This window comes from Buceros rhinoceros, unplaced genomic scaffold (genome assembly GCF_000710305.1).
Source record: "Buceros rhinoceros silvestris isolate BGI_N320 unplaced genomic scaffold, ASM71030v1 scaffold3347, whole genome shotgun sequence".
Lineage (NCBI taxonomy): Eukaryota > Metazoa > Chordata > Aves > Bucerotiformes > Bucerotidae > Buceros > Buceros rhinoceros.
This window is the reverse complement of record NW_010422664.1, coordinates 11,477-26,533: the sequence shown is the minus strand read 5'-3', so window position 1 is coordinate 26,533 and position 15,057 is coordinate 11,477. Positions and strand designations below refer to the sequence as shown.

The 15,057-nt window shown below is 39.4% G+C and overlaps 1 protein-coding gene across 1 annotated transcript in view; it reads right to left on the bottom strand.

The window, feature by feature from the left end:
• The window catches only part of DOCK3 (dedicator of cytokinesis 3), a gene marked incomplete at its 5' end in the record, with an annotated part of 177,954 nt that extends 169,245 nt beyond the window's left edge, over positions 1 to 8,709 (bottom strand). The window contains one exon of the mRNA XM_010140114.1: positions 8,626 to 8,709. Within this exon, the coding sequence (XP_010138416.1) occupies positions 8,626 to 8,709 (84 nt within the window). The remainder of the gene's footprint in view (positions 1 to 8,625) is intronic.
• Positions 8,710 to 15,057: the final 6,348 nt, after the last annotated feature.

The window sequence follows — 15,057 nt, the reverse complement described above, 5'->3', positions numbered from 1 at the left end:
CAGAGCAGGCCTGGCCATCAGGAATTTATGGGCAAATGCCACAGCTACTACAAAAGCAGCAAGTTCAACCTCCTGCGTGTCCCTTTTCTACCCACTGCAGCCCAGTGCTCAGTCAGGCAACCAACCAAATTTGCCAAAACCCAACAATTTTACATAATCTAAATCCACTTTCCATAAAATTCTTCTAATTTTCCCAGCAACTTCCCACTTTTGTGCGGTTTTGGTTTTGTTCTGTTTTTTCTACAGAGGACAGATATCATTCAGTATCACCAGCACTTAAGAGCACTAAGAAAACATGTTGGGAAGTTGCTATGGGGAATAGAGAAGATCAGAACAAAGTAACTGCGTATTTTGTCTCTACCAGAAAAAGAATTTCATATTTGTGTGAATTATCACACGAGTCTCATTTAGAGCCTCAGAAGTGGGGAAGAGGGCCTCGATTTTGTTTTAAAGACAGCCTGCTATCGTGAATTATTTTTTCCTAAGGAAATCTGAGTCATTGTAAAAGAAAATTGATGAATTCAAGACATTTGCAAATCTGAGTTTGGAAAAAAAGTTAAAATCCATCTCTTATTACACAAATTCCTTATGAAGATAGGACATAACACAAAGATTTGTTTTCCCATTAAGTTATTGCTTATATTAGAAAATAAACCTTTGTTTTCCATTCATTTTTAGTTGATCAAACTTTGTGGCAGTCATATCAATGTAAACACACAGGCACAAACAACACATACAGATCCTTGAAATGAGTAATTTCTAAAACTCTACACAACCGTGTCTGCAGCACCTGCTTCTGAGTAACAGATGCTACATATTTTTAAGGTCACAGAAAAAATAAATGCATTTACCCTGTGATTCATTGTTACCAATATTAAACAGAGTGTGCTGCTGTTACATTCACAGACCCTGTACCTTAGAAATAAACCCACATTTTAAGCTTTAAGACAAACAGAATGGTGAACTTCTGTGTACATATGGATAAAAGAGGTTTTGTCTAAGTTTGTGAACAGAACTGCAGAAGTTAGAACAAACCCTGATAAAGCAGGTATCTGTTAGCGATTCAGACGTTCAGGGTAGGAGATGAAACACATTTTCCCAAAACTACCTTATTTCTGAGTTTCCTGTTCTCAATCCCAAAACAGCTCTTCAAAGCTCAAAAGGTATGTGTTTACACAGCTGTAAAAAACAGAAATCACCCAGCTCACCCGAGTGAAGTCTCTAAACACCTCCTCACCTAATGTTAGCCCGTGAGAGTGGCCGACCATTTATCATCAGGACTGAGTAACTCAGCGCTCCCTGCCTGTGGAAAATGATCCACACAACTTCCACAAAACCTGCACTTCAAGATATTTCTGCACAGTATTCCAAGGAAACAGTCTATTTCTGCAGTTCCACACAGACCAGTTTGAAAGTGGTGGTGTTGCACAGGCACCTGTCTAGAAATTTCTTCCACAGATTAAATTAACCCTGGCCACGAAAACTACACGTAGCAGTAACATTTTGGTCCAGCACTTTAAAATCCAGAATATTTATGTCAAGTAGTGACAACAAATCCTCACCAGACATCCCATTTCATTAGAACCTGAACTCTCTTTGCCGCTATCTTAATCTGGAGTTTTTTCTTTTGGAGAATATGGAAAACATTTTGTTCAATTTCCCTTTGGCAGGTACTTTCATAAATTTGAAAAGTGGTACATTTCCCTTTAATCTTGTAGGTTGTGCTCTCCAGATCTTGGTTTTCCCTCTTCTTTTTCAGTGTGGTATAATATTTTTAGAATGACCCTTCTCTGTTTTAAGTTTCCTCCACTCCACGTACACAAGATACAATAGAAAGAGCAGCTCACCAGTTGTAAAACGTGACTCTATTTGCTTAAAATAAACACTGCCAAAAAGTCTCCCCCCATTCCTTTTCTGGCAGCTAAGAATACTCTCAAACTGCTTGACCTAATGCATGACCTGGGGAAAGGAAGACAGAAAATTCTAACTGTTTTTCAAAAAAATTAATCCCCAGACTGTGGGTCTGGCTGGGATGGAGATAACCTCTCCACAGCAGCCTGTCTGGTGCTGCGTTTTGGATCTGTGGCTAAGGCACTCCTGAAAAGACACCAACATTTTGGCTATTGCTGAACGGTGCTTGTATGACATCAAGGCTTTCCTGTGCCACCAGCAGCAAACAGGCTAGGGACTGGCAAGAGGCTGGAGGGACCATAGCTAGGACAACTGACCAGAACCACCCAAAGGAATACCCCACACCATGTAACATCATTTACTATGAAAACACCAAAAATTAATCTATTAGAAGCACCATTCTAAGCACCATCCTACTCAGGATAAGGGGAATGCTAAACATATCCCAAATGAGTCCGATCAATTTCAAGTATTATATCACAAAGTAGATAAAAAAGTGATGAAAACATCCCAGAATGGGCAAAAATTCCTTCAATGATACAGACAACACTGCTAGCAAATTTTTTCTTTCTTTCTTTGATGATGGAGGAAGACAGGCACCAGACGAGCCGACAGCTTACACCACAGCACAGTAACAACTGAAGAACGCGCTGTTAGGCCTGAGCGCTTGTGAGAAGCTGGGGATGAACATGGCCATTTGGACTGCTCTTCCCTGTCGCGCTGAGGTGTACGTCTGACATACATCTGTCACGACAAAGCCACATACATGATACATTTTGATGAATGAAGGTGTAAAGCTTTTTGTCTGTTTGTTTTAAAGAAACTGATAGTATGCCAGACATAGTGCCTCAGTAAAACAGAATCTGGCAGTGTAGGAATTACATACACTTCACTAATCCAACCGGGTTTGAACACCTCGAGCTTTACATTCGCAGTACGCCCAAGACAAAGGTTTAATCCAAGAACTGTAGAAGAATATGGAATGAATCATATCAATCCCAGGGTCCTGGACAAGTCACTGTATCTTAAAGCCCTATTCCAACTTTGCTTTTCCATGGACTCTACTGCACACAGCAGTGGATACACCAAGCAGACATACAGCCACGTCTCAGGAATCCATTCCAGCTCAGCCCACCACAGCATCCAAACATGTTCCCAGGCTGAAACACAGAACCCAGGAAAAAACACAATCCTTTACAGTTGCTTTTTTCAATATCATCTACTGATATTGGTGCAAGCTAAGAAAAGCATAGAGTAGGCTGATCAACAGCTCTACCCTACACAGCAAATAACCCCTCCAGAGCTGCAAGAAGAACTACTTTCACGGTAATAAAACTGGAGAAAAACAAATGGAAAATTATGAAAATTATGCTACACATTAAGACCACCACTTGCTCATAACTTTTTCTTCAAAATGCATAGTCTATACATATATCCACACTGTAGATTACTTGCAGGCCATTAAGAAAAGCTAAATTATTCAGCAGTATATGCAAGAATGCATCCCTGACCTTCCCTTTGTTTCTAGGGCTTTTTCAGCTCAAAGAAGTGTTAGGCTTCCTGCTTAGCTCCTCTGAAACCTGGAATCGAAGAGGCAGAACAGAAAAATGCATTGTGAATGTACATACCACCATAACCTATCAAAAAACTGTGTTGATAAATAACACCTCTTTCACCTACAACTGCTTGTACATACAGAAATTCTCAGTGTGGCAAACTTGGCAGCCCTATTACAGAAACCTGCGCACTCTTTGACAAAGATCAAAACAGTCTGTCCAGAGGTATATCACACTCAGAAGTCTCAGCAGTAGTGCAATCCTAGTTAAATGGCAAAAGGGGCTCTGGGGCAGGCCTGCACATCTCAATCTTTCAGTCTGAGCAATTAGAAGAGCTACCAACATTTTTTGATCTTTATTTGAATGTGCCTTGAACAAAACAGGATAGTCTTTCTAAAAGCCACCTCATAACCTTTTTCCTTGTGACAGACCTCTTGTTAAGTGGAAATCTGAAAAACCTTGTCCCTTTTTTCCACTTAATAGAAAAAAAACAAAAGGGTCCTAACTTAAAAGTATTGATCTGTTTTTCAGAAAAATAAAGCTCAAATATCCGGGTTAAATAAAGTTGCATCAGCTGCAGACTGTAGGAAAAAAACAATTCCACATAGAATTTCTTGACAAAGGGAATCTAAAAATAAATGACATAAGTATTTATGGTAAGTCCTAAAGCTAAACTTGGTTCTTAAAGAAAGCACTGACAGTGGAATCTGCTACAAGTACTCGAACCTTCTTTGTCCTACAAGAAAAAGCTTACTTTGCAGTAATGCAAGTAAGTCTCTAATCTGGAGGAAAACTACTTTTTGCATATACCAGCCAATAAACAATTCCTTTTACCTTTTAATCTGCATATAAACTGCTGTGCAGAGCTAAAAGGATTCAGAGTGACCCAGAAGAGGGATGGTAACAGTTCTTAGCAAAAGCTTTTTGATGCTGAAACCACTGAATGCCAAGACCACTCTGTTCTGAGCTTGATGCTCTGAGCAGTGCCAGGACAGGACAAGCAGCAGATGAATACCCAACCCAGGCTGCCAGCACCACGTCAGGGAGCAGTCTCATGCCAGCAGAGCCGCAGGAATATGCCAGTAATGCAGTCGGATGCCACAACAAAAGCAGAAGGGATAGAATGTGTTTTCTCTTGGGTTAGCCACATAGAGGGCCATCAAGAAGCCATTCCTGTGCTCCAAAAGACTAGTTTGAATAGCCACATCTTCCACGGCAGCTGCGTGGGTTCATGAACCTTCAGTTCCACTGGCATACTCCACAAAAGGCAAAGAGGAAAAAAGGGAAAAGGAAAAGAGGAAAAGGGATATCTCACTGGAGACATCTTTCTAGGGTAAACCCAAATTACGGGCCCAGCCAGCCACAGGACAGCTCCCAATCGAGGCTGAAGGAACCTACATTGCTCCCGCAGCAGTGACAGTCTGATGTGCGATTCCTCATTCATCTGTATGGTACAACTTAGAAGCGTGGCAAAGATACCACTTCTCAAGCACGCCGAGTTCTTCAAGAATTTAATTAAAGAACTTACTGCAAGCTACAGCTGCTACTTAAGTGTCTTAAATACTGGAAAGGCTTCATTTGACCATGCTGTCATTGCTGGAACAACGGAGGGAAACTTTTAAGTATATTACATGCATGGCTTAAGAACACTATTAACAACATACACACACATTAAAACCATGTAAATAAATACCTGTATGGATATGAGAAATTGCATGGATAAGATAACAACATTTTAACTGGTGCTTCAGGCATCAGCTGATATTTCTTTTCTTCAGTGAATATCTAATAGTCTGAAGGTAATGAAGTCACTGAAGTTGTATCATTTTTAATCTTAAGAAAACTGCTCCATGCAATAAAAAGGAATGGAAAAAGCAGACATTTTAAATTTACTCTGAATGCCACTAGTTACTCACAGCTACTGCCAGCTGCAGGGTGATAGCTGTATGACCTGAAAAACAGGGTGCTCTGCAGAACACGCAGTCCACGTGTATTTCAAAGAGTATGTTCCTGCTTTGTCACTTGACAAGAGAAAAATCTGTCTCTCAGCATTTACTGGTGACATACTCTTGCCACCCCCTTACACCTCCTCAGTGCGTGGCATGGAAAGCAGAGAACACCACATACTGTTTCAATTCTCTCTCAGGGGCAAGATCATAAGAGAAAGGGCTCAGAGAGTGGAACAAAGAGAGGGGAAATCTGAGAAACACAAGCTGAGAAAGGCAAGGTAGTATTTGTTACCTTGGAGTGAGACTGCTGGAGGACCTTAGATTCCTCCATGCAAATAGTAAGTATAAACCCACCCTAGTAAACATCACATGCTTTAGAGATAGCATAATGTCTGGTGAAAATGTGGATGAAGTGTTTGGTAGCTTCAGAGGAAAAGCAGAGACTAAGTCCAAGGGTTTGCACCCCATCATATCAAATTACTGGGGAGGAGGGGACGTAGTGGGAGGTGTTTGTCAGATGCAGGTAGAGTTCGAAAACAGCTATCTAGACATTTATGGTCTCGTATGAAAACACACAGAATGTCAGGCACATGGATCAACTGAAATTCCAAAGTTCCCATTTCAAGCACATGAACAAGATCCATATTTATGTATTTCATTGCATTTAATTTAAAATATGCATAGACAATCACAATAGAACCATTTTTAAAATGTGTTATCATTTGGTATTCAGATTCATTAGCCTTAAAGAGACAAAAATGTGTGTGTATCTCTCTCTCTGTTTGCATATGTTCCTTCACTCTGCAAATCCATATAGAACTCAGCTGCAGAGGTACCTGAGAACTTGACAGAGGAAATTTCCTACTCTTTCATTCCACTGCTCTAAACACAGAGATTGCTTTTTACACCAGTCACTTACTCTTTTGTAATAATAATAGTTATTCAATATAAATCATTATGATTAAAAATAAGCACATTCAGAAGTATAGCTGTAGTAAGTTGAATCTTTGTCAGCTTTGAGTTCTTCAGTGAGCCTCTCAAATAATTTTTCCCATCACTGTAAGGTTTCTGTGTTTGTGAATCCCTTTAACCCAGACAGCACAGTCCCTGCTGTACAGAATTATGCACAAACTATTCTAAGAAGTGAAGCTGAAACAGCAACAGATCTTCTGCTCACTCTCACTGCAGTGACCCTTAATTGCATGGGTTAACATTAATTTATCTAGTTTGTCTGGTCAAAAGAATCCCCAGCAAATAATGCAGAAGATGAGGTATGTTTCATTTGGAATTTGCAGGGCAAACCAAGGACCATGTTAACAACCACTTAGACAAGAACGCTTAAACAGCTTTTTTTATTGTTCTAAGAATCTACTTTGCACATTTCACGTGCTTTTTTGAATAATTCACACATGCAAGAACTGTAGGACAGACCATCTGAAGATTCAGTTGAGTTTCACATTGTGGAGTTCCAGATGTTATTATCAAGATTAATCTTTTTATACGAATGAAGTCCAAGGTAAAGGCACCTCAACCAAAGTGACAGGATAGAGGGCTTAAAACAACCCCCCAAAAACTCTATACAAACACATCCCTCCACCCAGGAAAACACTCTGTCTGAGGGCCTCCTTTCTCAGCAATTTGAAGACAGGCATCAAATGCCTTTGAGGAATCCTCTTCAGAACTACTGGCGAAGGCAATGTACAGAGCCTAATTACTATACCCTTGGAAAGAGACACTGGATTAGCCTTTTGTTTTTCTGTAAGCAACATTCTCCTGTGCTTTTATTTCCCAGAGGTCTGAAAGTTTCCTTGATTACCAGTAATGGTTTGAAAACATCATGACTGCTTTCGGCCATATACATTGTCTTACTTTAGCGTTACACTATCCTATGCAAAGTAGTGATTTTTTTCCAGAGTTGTACCATGTACTAATTCACAAGACCTGGCAGAATGACTGCAGTCAACAGTTGGTGCTCAAGTAAAACTTATGTCACTATCCCACACGTATTTTTAAAAAACATTATCATTTGCTGGAATACTACTACAGGTGTTGTTTACAGCATGCTGCTTCATGGCTTAAATGTCACTACTGCACTGCAAACCGCAGTTCAACGGAGAACTATTACAAATGCAAGTGAAGCAGCTACTCCCTTCCTAGAAACATCAGCATGTAAGAGATCACCTTCATGAGGAGTTAAGTCAGTAGGTAAACAAATAAAACACCTGAGTACAAGAAAAATCAAGGGCAAAAGCCAGTTCTAGGCTGGCGAGAACAGCAGCAGCCCTCTGACAAACACACAGAAGGTCTGTACAGCAACACTAACACCAGAAATGAAAAAAACACTGCAAACTGAACAAACAGAAAATCAAACCTAGCTTTGTGGAATGTTAATTTGGAATTCAAAGTTGTGGGTCTGGTTTTGATTTTGTTTTAACACTTCAGGGTTAAGGTTACCTTATCCCACCTCAGACTATAGTGAAACACATTCTCATACTATATCCTTTCAACCTACTTTTCAACAGACATGTTTTACACCTTTCACTTACTCTGAACGTTAGGGTAAAAATAATTCTTTTAAATACAGCAACTTCAATCACACTATTAATGTGAGTGAAGCAGCAGACTTGGACATTCAATTTAGTCATGCAGACACCTCCAGCCACATAAGAAAGAACTACAGTTATAACGTTTTATAATGGCATTTTCCTTCAGGTACAAAAAGCCACATGAAAATAAATGCAAAGCAACCCCCCCCAACCCATATTCTTTACATTTTTTCCAGCATTGCTCGCAAATGATTTGCTAATCTATTCCATAACTAATTATTTTCATGTGTTCAGATATTTCTAAATAATAAACACTGATAATTAAAATGCATAACAGTAACACTGAGAAAATATATTAAAAAGATACTGATTACGTACTTCACATGATGAAAATTCACTGTAAGACCCAATTACATATAACAATCAGGTCAGGGTTCAAGATTTTCTGGACAGATGGTTAACTTAAAACACACTGACCCCCTATCAGACTGGATTAGTGCCAAGAGCACTCAGCCTTTCCTGCAGAAAGTGGGTCAGATTAGGTTTTATTGAAGTGCTTTGGTTTGATGCAGCATGATTTATAAACAATTAAAATCTGCTAGATTAAGCTATTCGTATATTCTTAAACAGAAAATGGGATTCCTTCTTGGACATCACACTTACCTTCACATTTCTCCAGGATCTGGACAGTTTCACCTAGTTCCAGGACCAAGCCTTGTGGTACAGCTCCTCGGAAGCTGCATATCACTAGAGGGTGGGGAAAAACAGAGAGAGACATATGAGGGTTGAATCTGTGTGTGAGTTTTTTTCTTCTAAGCATAGCACTTTAGCTCACTCCTGATATAAAAATAGCTATTACATAGCTGCCCAGAAAACCTGTCAGCCAACTTTCTCTCATCAGATATTGTTATTTCAGCCCTTATCAGAAATTAAGCTCAGCACCAACACAAAAGCTGTATTTTTAAAGATTTTTTAATTAAACAAGGCTTGTGATCACTTTAATCACCGACCCCAATCCATATAACACACAAAGATTTCTTTGCCTCACGGTTCCTACTCTACTACGCGACTCATCAGTGGAGCAGGCAGTCCTAACTGCAAAGACTGTAAAAGGAAGGCAAGTGCAGGAATTACTTTCTACCAGCTAATTCAAATACCATCTGTGCAACTACTATGTTGCAAAAGCCCTGTTTGACCATACGTTATTATATTCAGGTAGATATAGAAAACAATACATAAGAATCTGTACCCATCATAAGCACTAACATGACACACCTTAAAATATTTTTCTAGGTATCCTTAGTTTTCATTAAACTTGTAAAGTAAGAATCCATCTTAATGTTTCCAAAAATATTATTTAGTAATTTTTTAAATTGTATTAACTCCCCATTTTAAAAATAAATTTTAAGAAAATATCATTGAGTATAATGATACATTCTTTAACCATATTTATCAAAATACAATGGGGATATGGACATGTGTAGTTACCCAAAACATCACATATCAAAACAAAGCATGATTTGCAAATAAGGTCTGTACCCCACCACTGCCTCAATGCCTGTTCATCAGCACTTAAAAACCCACCCAGACGCAGATTTAATTCAATCTTTCATGTACCTTATTCTAAGTAAATACATGCTCAGCCACAGAGGATGTCCTGTATGTCACCTACAGACACACTGGAGCACTACAAGTGGAATTCCAAAAGTGGAAATAGTGACCTCCAGTGGGCACCGTCCTTCTTTCCAGTTTAAGAGACTCCCCTTCAAGTGCCAACACTCCAGCTATGGTTGAGATGTTCCCATGGGATGGAGCTGCATTTATTTCATCCACTTCCTGAATATCTTTTATGTCAACGCCCCTGAATCCCTTATGACTAAAGACTCTGTGTGCAGAACTTATAGCAATTAATCAGAAAGTCTGAAATCCAGGAGAAGAACGCCATGGAAACTAGGACTATCATCTGCACCATCTACCACAAGGTGTGCTGCTCGAACGTTGAATTTCCAAGAAGTAGTAAGAAAAGCAGAGGAAAAACCTCAACCAAAATAAAACAGAGTATCAACCTGTATTGAGATTATAGAGATTTCATAAAGAGAAAGGGCAAGAAAGGGCAAACTAAATACACAGGCCACACACACACACAGGTAAGAGTAATATGAGAAAGATTTTAATCAAAATATGAAAAGAACCAAAAAGCGTCACATTTGCTCTTCCACAGTGAGACTCAATGCAGTGTTTAATTAAAGGGGAAAAAACTAGGAATTCCATAAACAAACCTCTACTCTTCTTGCAGCTTATAAAGCCCAGCAAAATTCACCGCTGGTTAAATGAGGTTTTAAATCCTCGTTTACATCAGAGACAGGAGAAAAGTAAGAATTGGCTCCAAACTGGAGTAATGCACACAACATAATCCGCACTCCCGCCTGTTAACACCACATCACAAGTTTCACATTGGCAAACAACAGCCAGCTTCCTGTGACAATTATACTAAATTACTGAATAAAGAGCAGGTATAGGAAACAAACTGGACTTGATGAAACCAGTAGGTCTTCGGTCATCAAATATTTGTCCATTATGTAACACTAAGAAGTGCGTTTGGAATGAAAGCTAAAGGGAAGGTACCAGGAAGAGAGAGTACTGGGTTCTTTCAACTGCTGATACAATACATTTAAAATATGGCCAAGAGTAACCACTTCAATGTATTTAGGCTTAAAAGAAGTAATTTTAATAGATCTGGTAGTTTATAGAGGCAAAATGTCCATTTATAAAGAGATTCTACCGGTCACACAAAGAACATCTGACATAAGGACTCTACTCATCGATACGTAATCAGGTCTTTAGAATTCAGAGTACTCCTCTGTTACAGCCAAAGTTCTGTTCTTAGGCCAGCTTCAGTAAAAAAAGAATAACCAAAAATCACACAACAGAAATGAACCGATCCCACCAGCTGTAGATACAATCTGGATGATCATTCTCAATTAGAAAATAAGTTCTTATACAAAAATAACCTCTGCCTCATTTTCCGCATTCTTAACACAGCAGTATGAAATCTAATTCCTTCATCGATAAATCTGTAGTTATCAATAAATTATGGAAGTCTTTTCTATTTGACAATTTTAATAATCAACAGAGTATATGAATAGCAATACAGATATTTTCTAAATAAGAGAAGCCAAATCTCAAGAGTAGTTGACTTTCCAGCCTCTCTAAATGGAAGTCAGGAAAAACTGTAGAACCCAAATAAAATGACCCAATACACCAAACGGTATCAGTGACTTTTAGGCTCACAATTCTCCTTAGCAGTATTATTTGAAAAATATGAACACAAATGTATATGGGAAACACAGAATAATAAGGGTCATCCCCCCAGTCTCCAGAATATAGAAGTAATGCATCATCAAAATAGGCATACAGCTAAGCTTTTACCCACCAGCTAATAGATCTGAACAATCCCTCTTGGATTCCAGGACAGACTACTGAAATATTTAACATCTATTTTCAGATTTTAAATCCCCTTGCCATCATTCAGGTTTACAAGGGAGCCATAGTTTCCCCTCACGAAACATCTTGTTGGCCAGCAGTTAAGCCCAGCATTCTGCCAAAGAGTAATGCTTTGAAAAAGGACTTCCAGCAACTTTTAGGAATCATCTCAAGGTCAGAGGTTCCTTAACCGTGGTACTGGAACCTTATCAAAGAGGGCTGCAGCAAAAGAAAACCTTCCCTCTGCAATTTGCTGGATGAGAGACCTAGTTCAAGCTCTAGCAGACAGTATGAAGGAATTGGGGAGTGCATCATAGAAGAGATGACATTGGAATAGCAGTTTGGGAGGCCAAAGACAAAGGAGAAGACAGATTCAGAAATGTCTTTCTTGCCTATGGACATGCCCTGACATATTAGCAGCTGCACTGGAAGTCACCAGCAGCAAGAGAAACTGCTTCAAAAGATTAAGGGTGCACAGATAAACATGACACCTTAAGGAAGGGTCAATACACCTTTGCACAGCTCACTGATTCCTCGTGTGTGAGATAAAGGAGCTGCTCGCTCTATGGACAAAGCAGATCCAGCTGATACAATCCCGTAGGTTTTATGAAATCTGTTCTGAAACAGCCCCTGCCATTAGCTCATGCAGAAACTGAGCTTGGCTGGGACAAAGCGGGAAGGCATTTGCACAGACAACTAGCAAAGAGATAGGAAACAGAAGCTGCCAGTTTTCTTAGTGAAGACAGATTGACCAGCAAGCTCTAGGGGGATCGCTGTTGGAGCCTTTTCCATTTCAAGTATTTCTAAGTGATCCAGAAAAGCTGATCATTTAGAAAAGTGATGAAATCTGTGAAGCCACTCAAGCTGTTTAGGGTAATGAACAGTTGCAGACGGACCGCAAGTAGACCTGGCAGCTGTACACCATCTACATGATGTTTCATGAGAGAAGAACCACCCTCATCGCACATACAAAATGACCGTCTCTGCCTTTGCTATTACCACACGTAGTGAAAACCTGGCATGTTATTGAGAGTTCTTGTCATAAGCTCAGTGCTCAGCCACCCTCAAGCACCACTGCCCTTACTACACCCCATCACGGCAGAATACTACCTTTGGGAGAAAAGGGAAGACACCATCACCCGCAATGCCGTATAAAATTCAAAAAGTACCCCACGTTCAGTTCTCCCCTTTGTAAAAAGGATGCGACAGCATAAGGAAAGGTAGAAAGAAGTGAGACAAGATACCAAGGACTGCATAACAAACCAAGACAGAACTCTTCTACCAGTAGGACCAGGAGCTGAAAGGGGTGGAGAGAGTGTAATTGGCAAGCTGCACGGAGAAGGTGAACAGGGAGCATTTGCTAATCACCTCTTCCAGTACAACAAACAGTACTGTCAAATGAAACAGCAGAGAAGAATTCAGGACTTTATTTAATGAAGTGGTTCTCCACACAGAGCATAAACCGTGCAACTCCTCACAAAACGCTGCTGGTAATAAAAATAAATAAATCGAGTTCAAAAGCAAATAGGGCAAATAATGGATGCGTACAGCACCTTGGGCACAGCAAGTCCCTGACCCAGAAAGCACTTTAAGTCTCGGGAAAGCATCCCATATGTTTATCTTGCTGTGCCACTATACTGTAAACACCTGCTCCAGGTCTCGGTCAAGGGCAGGACACTGAATGAGGTGGGTACATGGCTGGACTGTTGGGATCCCTCTCACACTGTTGTTATGGAGTCACAGCCTGAGCTATCTATTGATTTGAGACCACATCTGAACACTTATGGCAAAAACAGAGAATACAATTCACCATCAGAGAAAGGCTAAATTAGAGTTCATGTGTGTCATTACTGCTTTCTGTGCCCACCTAAACAGCAGAACTGTTCTCACTTCCGCTGCGGTATAATTTAAAATCTATCTTCCTTCTGTAAATCCTTCTAATTCAATTTCCTACAACCCAACGGCCCCACCCAGTCTCACCTGGGTCACAGTGCTTCCACAGCCCATTTTTCTCCTCTAATGGAGTAAGTCAATTACATGATAAACAGAGTAACAGAAAGGCGTCACATTTTTACATGAACAATGGGAAAACCCAAAACAAGACAGGAAAATGCCAGAGTGCTGTCCAGCACAACACATCCACATACAGATCATGCAGCACCCAGCTGCTCATTCCCCTGAAACACCATTTTTTCTTAACACACACACACACACACACACTTTGCAGCACAATCAACTGGCATAGGTACACGCCTTCTCATATACTTCCTGATTTTTTCAACCTATTTCTACAAATTGTATTAAGGCCTACAAAAATATTTTGACACTGAATAATGTTCTATTTACAATATAAAGTATCAGTTCAACCCATAAGAAACTTGTTTATTTTCTTAAAGGAACGGAGCTCTTTTCCTGCCCTATCCCTTCCCACCTTCCAAGGCATAACAATGAAAACTGCATTTATTTAAATGAGAGCTGAGAAAAAAAAATTCAAGAGATTTTCATGTTTACATTGTCCCCTTTTCCTTCTCCAAATCTAAATTATGTTTCTCTAATCATAAAATCAGGCTTTTTAAAATTACTATTTATTTCTCATGTTTTCTCTTCCACAATAGAAATTGTTGCTGCCGGAACAAATCCAATATGCTAAAACACATTTTTTTTCTTTATCCCAAGATGTTGGTGAGGCCAAGATTTAATAACCTCTTTGGTTAGCTCCAGGGGAAAAAAACACAACATTTCATATTATCGGCTGTGAACATGTCTTTTTAAGTTTTACTGGGTCTTTTTTAGTTACACAATGTGACAAAGGAAACAAAAAGTTCTTAAACTCCTTCCACTGTAATGATCATAATTTTGAAAACTTTCAGCATACCTGTTTGCTCATGGCTTCAAAAGACAAATCTTGGCCTTTGAGACAGTTTATTCGAGTTCTCAACTCATTATTATTTTTCTGCCTTCCTAAAATTCCGCTATCTTGCAATATTTTTGGATGACACCAGCAAAACAAGGGTGTTTCAGGCTAAAGTATGCCATTTAGTTTTTGCAACTGCTTTATACTGCACTCAGCTCGCAGATATTCAGGTTATGCATTGATCACGCCCTACGTGTATCTTCACCCAAACTAATCCCAGAAGGAACGGCAAGGATGATGCACAGGAAAAGCACAGCTCTAAACCCAAATTACTTAGCTCCACATCCTATCAATTTATCACCACACTGAGCAGACACAGAATTGTGTTCTGTGCTGCCAAAGTTCTCATTTGCTGATGGCGTAATTTACACTTTAACACAGAACCATATTTTGAACTCACACCTCTATTAAACCAGCTAGAAATGTGGTGTTCACATTTACTTTGTGTAAACACAAACTCTTAAATGTCACCACACCTCGTAATGGATTTTGCATTCAACTCCTAGTTATCACTACTACTAGTTTCCATGGAATAAGTCAATCCCTGAGCCTGAGACTGACTGATTTGATTAATCATTAAGATAGTAACTACTTCAGACTTATAAATTAATGTTATAATAAGGATGTATCTTTCCTTAAAATGCTTTTTCACATGAATCCATCTATTTAAAGTGTCTAATATCAAACATATAAGCTAG